The sequence below is a fragment of the Hylobates moloch genome, unplaced genomic scaffold, assembly GCF_009828535.3.
Source record: "Hylobates moloch isolate HMO894 unplaced genomic scaffold, HMol_V3 SCAFFOLD_11, whole genome shotgun sequence".
Taxonomy (NCBI): Eukaryota; Metazoa; Chordata; class Mammalia; order Primates; family Hylobatidae; genus Hylobates; species Hylobates moloch.
Window position 1 is genome coordinate 50,622,696 of NW_026652286.1, and position 6,306 is coordinate 50,629,001.

The window sequence follows — 6,306 nt, forward strand, 5'->3', positions numbered from 1 at the left end:
CAAGAAAAAAAAAAGCTGAGGGAAAAAGGACTAACAATTTCTTATTGGAGAATAAATCATGCTTTAATCAAAAACATTATGTTCTGCATATTAATAGTCCTAGAACTGTGCATATTAAACTAGGAACATTTGAATGACAGTAGTAGAAATACTTCATGGCACACTAAAAAAATACAAAACCTAATATTCTACCAATTTAATCTTCCGTCAAGTTTCACAGAACACTGTGTTCTGTGGTTCACTGCGCTTTACTGGGAAAGAGGCATATTTAATACACTAGTGGTATTATAATAGAGAAACAAACATTTGCTAAGTTTATATATTTCACATATGACACTTCTGAGGGAGGAGACACCTTGCCTCTAACTTTATAAATAATAGAAATAAATACTAAAAGGCTGTTAAGAAAGGTTATCCAAACCTTGAATATAAGGCCAAAAGCTGTAGCCTTAAAAAGGTGATGTCCTTTCAAGGTATTAAATAATAAGGGGACAAAGGCCCATTCAACGGTTACTTAATTACTTAGGGAAAGGGAAATGTACTTGTTTCATTAGTCTATTTAATATTGAATTAAATAACCCATATTAAGTGAAGTTACATGCTAATTTACAGATCTGTCCCAGTACAGTTGCAAATAACTCTACCAGGTAGAAGAGATAATCCCAAAGGTTAGGGTGTGTTGGTCCTGTAGGACATTAACCAGTTTGTAACTGACCTAGCACTCTTATTCCAATTATTAAAATGTCTATAAATACAGAGGTCCTCAGATGCTCTTTGAAACAGTTTTCTATTTTACTTGTTTCCTCTGTAATATAATCAATTGAATGAAATCTTTGATACATATTCATTTTGTATTTGAATGAGTCATGTTTTTAATTTTTTAAAATTTTAATTCCGTAGGCATAAGAACATTCCATGACATGCTTGACATGGCCTTTCCTACATCCAGATCTGCAAATCCTATAATCTCAGTGTTATTATGACACTTTTTCTGCATAGTATTCTGCTAATATTGCCAATCATTTGGTTATTGGAACTATCAAATAACATATTTTTGTTTCAAAGATAAATCAGAAAAGAACATGTTACTTTCAAGACTATCTTCATTCCACCACTGACTTTCCATTCTTCTAGCAAAGTACAAAAGTAAACATGCAAATTATTCTATTACATTTTCTTTGAGTTTTCTCATCTGTGCATTTTTAAAACAATGGAAAACACCAAAAGATTCCCTTCCTTTCAAGTGAGCTATTTCCAGAAAAGATTTTTTTAAGTCCTAATCCCTATAATGAGAAAAAATTTAAAGAAAAAGATACATAAAGAAAACTCACTACTCGATGAGTCTGCATTAACAAATTACCCCCAGAGGCCAGGCTCAGTGGCTCATGCTTGTAATCCCAGTGCTTTGGGAGGCTGAGGCAGAAGAATCACTTGAGTCAAGAGTTTGAGATCAGCCTAGGACACATGGTGAGACCCCACCTCTACAAAAAATTTTAAAAATTAGCTAGGTGTGCTGGCACATGCCTTGAGTTCCAGTTACTGGGGAGGCCTAAGGCAGGAAGATCACTTGAGCCTAGAGTTTGAGATCAGCCTTGGTACATAGCAAGACCCCATCTCTACAAAAAATTAGCCAGGTTTGGTGGTATATGCCTGTAGTCCCAGCTACTCAGAAGGCTGAGGCAGGAGAACCAATTGAGCTCAGGAGTTTGAGGCTACTGTGAGCTATGATTGTGCAACTATACCCCAGCCTGGGCAATAAGCGAGATCCCACCTCTAAAAAAAATTAAAATAAATGAGAATTACCCACAGAATTACAGAATATAAGATTTAGATAGGATTTTAAAGATCTTCTTTCTCAATCCTGTTTTAAAGAAAAGTTAGGCCCCAAGGAATACAGTGACTTTCCAGAGGTCTGACAGCTGCTAAAATTCATTTGATCTGACTTAGAATGTAATTTGTTGTACACCTCTCAAAATGTATGTATGAGTTAATTTTATTTACACCAATTACTGAAAAAAAAAATTATTCCATCTGTTTCAAATACTACTCTCTTTAAAATGAAATGGACTAATACCTGGTTCAAGAATAAACTATAAATTGCCTTTACTTCCATAAATATGATTAATTAAAATAAATTCTGATTACATGTTTGGGATTCAAGCAAGAAAGATTAGTAAAAAGAAAAAAATGACAACTTTGTATTTTCAGTGTTACATTTTTCACTGAAAACAAAAGTCTGTACTACAAGTAAGAAGCTTAAATATTTTGGAAAATTCAAGTGAACTAATGATTAAGACTAATTTCAACTTTTAGGTTTGAGCATGGGAAGGGAAGCACTCTCAACCAAACCATAATACATCAAAGCAAAAGAGAAAGGAAAATTTCATACCCCGACATCACTTCTAGATGAAGTTGTCCTGACACAGTTAAGAAAGCAGGAACATTGAAGAAATTCTCCTCAGATAGCTTTAGTTTGCCTGAAGGCTGCAAATCAAACACACAAGCCACAAAAAACTATTAAATGTTTTGCTTTGCTTTTCACATTCATATACATGTCACACCTAAAAATCACAATGCAATTAAATCAATGTGAAGGCAGGTTGCTCTCAGGAAAATAAAGGTAGTTACATATCTAAGACAAAACACCAGCTTGGAAAGTGCTAATAAAGGCAAGGAAGTTTGTTCCATATTTTCAAAACATACAATAACCAAAGGACAAAGTACCTTTGTCACAAAATATACTTCCCCCTACAAAGTGATTCTGATTAAGGGGCAATCTAAGGCAAGAAATTATGAATTAATTTTTAATGTGAAGAATTACATAATCTCAAAAGGTTGACTTATGATTGAGACTTAATTATCTCAAGAGAATAGCCTCTGGAACATGCGAGGTCATATTTATTATTAAAATATTAATAGTAATGCTTTTAACACAGATTTTTATAAACACATTATGAACTCTCAAAAACATTATTTCATTTAACTGTCACCATAACTAGGTAGCAGGAAAAGCATGACTCTATCTTTAAAAGATACACTGAGCAACAAAATCTTTACGAACTTACAATATAGAAAGGGTGATTATTCCATCTGAAATGAGTAGGAAACAAGCCATTCAACATTTGTTAAGAGTTAAGCTAAAACAAACTACCTGGAGGCCAAACACAATTTAAACAGTATAATAAAGAAAGCTTCTGAATCAAGTTATGAGTATCATATCCTCTTCTGGGGAAGAAAGTTACACTTGTTTTTGTTGATTTAAACACAGAGTCTCATTATGTTGCCCAGGCTGGTCTTGATCTTCTGGGATCAAGAAATCCTCCCACTTTAGCCTCCCAAAGTGCTGGGATTTATAGGCATGAGTCCCTGAGCCTAGCTTCTTGTATTTTAAACTGTGCACTTATTTGAAAATGTTTTAGTGTAAAAGTGAAGTCACTGTAAAAGCAATAAAGCCAATTTAAAATATGTAATGGAGAACGTAAGACTCTTTTAACAGGCTTAGTACCAAATATTAAATTATGGCAACACACGAAATACAGTTCTTATTTAATTTCACTGGTTGTTCTAAAAATATTGCATATCATGTGTCGCTATCTGTGGATAAATAAAAAATGCACTCTAAAAATTATCAGTTGAATCTTTATTTTTATAATAACCGCCTCTTTTTTTTCAAACTTTGATACTAGTCAGAGATCGATGAATGCTTTTTTTATAAAAAAGTCCAACTTTAAATCTCATTATCAATGAAAGGGTATTGTTTCCAAAGACATTTAGTACTCAAGACTAAATGCTTGATCTGATATATGTTAAGATTTTAAAATAAAAGATTTGTTCTCTGATATTTCTTCACTATTTACTAAATAAATGCTTTCCCAAATAAGGTCCAACAAATTTATAAGACTACCATACTTTCTCCTTTCCTTCACCACTTTAGTCTATAATTTGTACTAATTTAACTTCACTTCAGGTGGTTTCTCTCATTTCTTGTATTTATATAAAAAAAAAGTCTAGTATTTATAATAAGATTTTATTTATTTATTTTTGAGACAGAGTCTCATGCTGTCGCCCAGGCTGGAGTGCAGTGGCGCGATCTTGACTCACTGCAACCTCCACCTCCCAGGTTCAAGTGATTCTCCTGCCTCAGCCTGCCAGTAGCTGGCATTACAGGTGTTGGCCAACAGGACCTGCTAATTTTTATATTTTTAGTAGAGATGGGGTTTCACCATGTTGGCCAGGATGGTCTCCTGACCTCAAGTGATCTGCCGGCCTAAGCCTCCCAAAGTGCTGAGATTACAGGCATGAGCCACCGTGCCCAGCCTATGACTAGATTTTAGACTTTCATTTATCAGCACTTGTACAGAATGGATTCTGATTTTTCTTACATTTCTTTAATCCAACTTATTTAAAACATACTACTACTTCATTATGCTTTCCAATGTCATGTTAGCGTTTACATAACAAATTCATACTACCTTACTATAAATTACTTTCATTTCTTTTATATTATAATTAAAGTATTATACTGATTTTTTAAACTTCTCTTTGTATTATCACCTATATATTTTATCTCAGAATATTAAAGAGGGTATATAAAATATTGGTTGTAAAAAGTAATTATAAAAAGTGATATCAGCAAATATGGCAGGTTAGGTAGCTCCAAAGGACTGTCCTGCCACAGAAAAATAAAAGAAAAAAATGAGCAAGCTGTCAGAATCAATTGTGGGAACTCTTGAAGAGAGTTAAAGGTTTATAGCAATCAGGCAAATGCTGAGCCAAGAAAAAGGCAAATTAAAAATGGCAGACTCCACCCAACAGCAGCAGAGTATGTTTTTTTAAGTGCACAGGGACCATTCTCCAGAGTAGACCATATAGTAAGCCATAAAACAGTCTCAATAAATCTTAGAAAACTAAAATCACGCAAGGTATCTTCTTTGATGACTATGGAATGAAACTAGAAATGTACAATAAGGGGTTGCGGTTACTAGGGAAAAAAGTTTGGTGGTTCCTTAAAAAGTTAAAATTGAGTTACTAAATGGCACAGTAATTCCATTCCTAGGTATATACCAAAAAGAATTAAAATGAGGTATATAAACAAACACTTGTACACAACTGTTCAAAATAGCACTATTCACAACAGCCAAAAGGTAAAACCACCATCAATGGGAAAATGTATAAACAAAATATGATATATACATAGAATGGAATATCATTCAGCCATAAGGAATGTATATATACCTATATATTAAAATTAAATGTTTTAGCATGTACTTATATATGTTAAAACATAGACGAACAATGAAAACATGCTAAGTGAAAAAAGACAGACTTAAAAGGCTATGTATGATTACATTTATATGAAATATACATAATAGGTAAATCCAGAGAGACAGATGGATGAGACTCATGGTTTGTGTGGAGGGGAAAATGGGATGTTAACTACTAAATGGGCACAGGGTTTTCTTCTGGGGTGGTAAAAATGTTTGGAACTTAACGGAGGTGGCAGTTGTAAAATACTCTGAATGTAGTAAATGCCACTGAAATGTACCTTTTAAAATGGTTAATTTTATGACATAAATTTCACCTCAATTCTTGAAAGTAATTATTGAATCTTAGCAGGTTCAAAAACTACCAACCTAGGATTGCAAATTTAAGATTTAGGATTGTAATCTTAAATTTGTAATCTTACGTACTTATGGTAGTGATAAAGAAACAATATATGAATTAAACACCCAACTTTGTGACTTTATCAGTGGGGAAAGATTTCTTTAACAAAAGCTCCAAATTGCCAACGATAAAAGGAAAAACTGATGAACTTATATATGTTAAAATTAAGCATTTATATTTAATAAAGGAAGATATAGGCAAAGTTAACAGACAAATGACAGATTATGAATAAAATATTTGCAACATCTAAAACTGCCAAGTGATTAATGGACAGAATATATAAGGACCTCCTGCCAAGAAAACAAAGAGAAAATAATCTGCTCCCCAAATGAGAAAGAAGATATACAGAAATGAAGACTCAAATGGCTAATGCGAAAATAATTTAAATGAAAGCTGCTGAAACTTTAAATTACTCTGAGCCTTGAATAAAATGTGATTGATTGTAAGACCTAGGTCATACAGGCAAGTCACTGCAACTTTTGTTTCTTCCTATTATAGATTAACCTTCTTTCTTATTTTTCTTGCCCTGTAAAACGTTGTGAAAGATTAAATGGTGCCCCTTACCTCTTAGTTACTAATTCTTTGTTATAGATTAACATCCTTCCTTTTTCATGTACCCAGCTTAGACCAGATGGCGAAAGG

The 6,306-nt window shown here is 33.1% G+C and overlaps 1 protein-coding gene across 2 annotated transcripts in view; it reads right to left on the bottom strand.

Annotated features, from left to right (window-relative positions):
- NARS2 (asparaginyl-tRNA synthetase 2, mitochondrial) overlaps positions 1-6,306 on the bottom strand; it is a 156,438-nt gene that overhangs the window by 103,873 nt on the left and 46,259 nt on the right. For both annotated transcript variants that reach the window (XM_032167029.1, XM_032167030.2), the window contains exon 6: positions 2,390-2,484. In XM_032167029.1, coding sequence (XP_032022920.1) covers positions 2,390-2,484 — 95 coding nt within the window. The remainder of the gene's footprint in view (positions 1-2,389; positions 2,485-6,306) is intronic.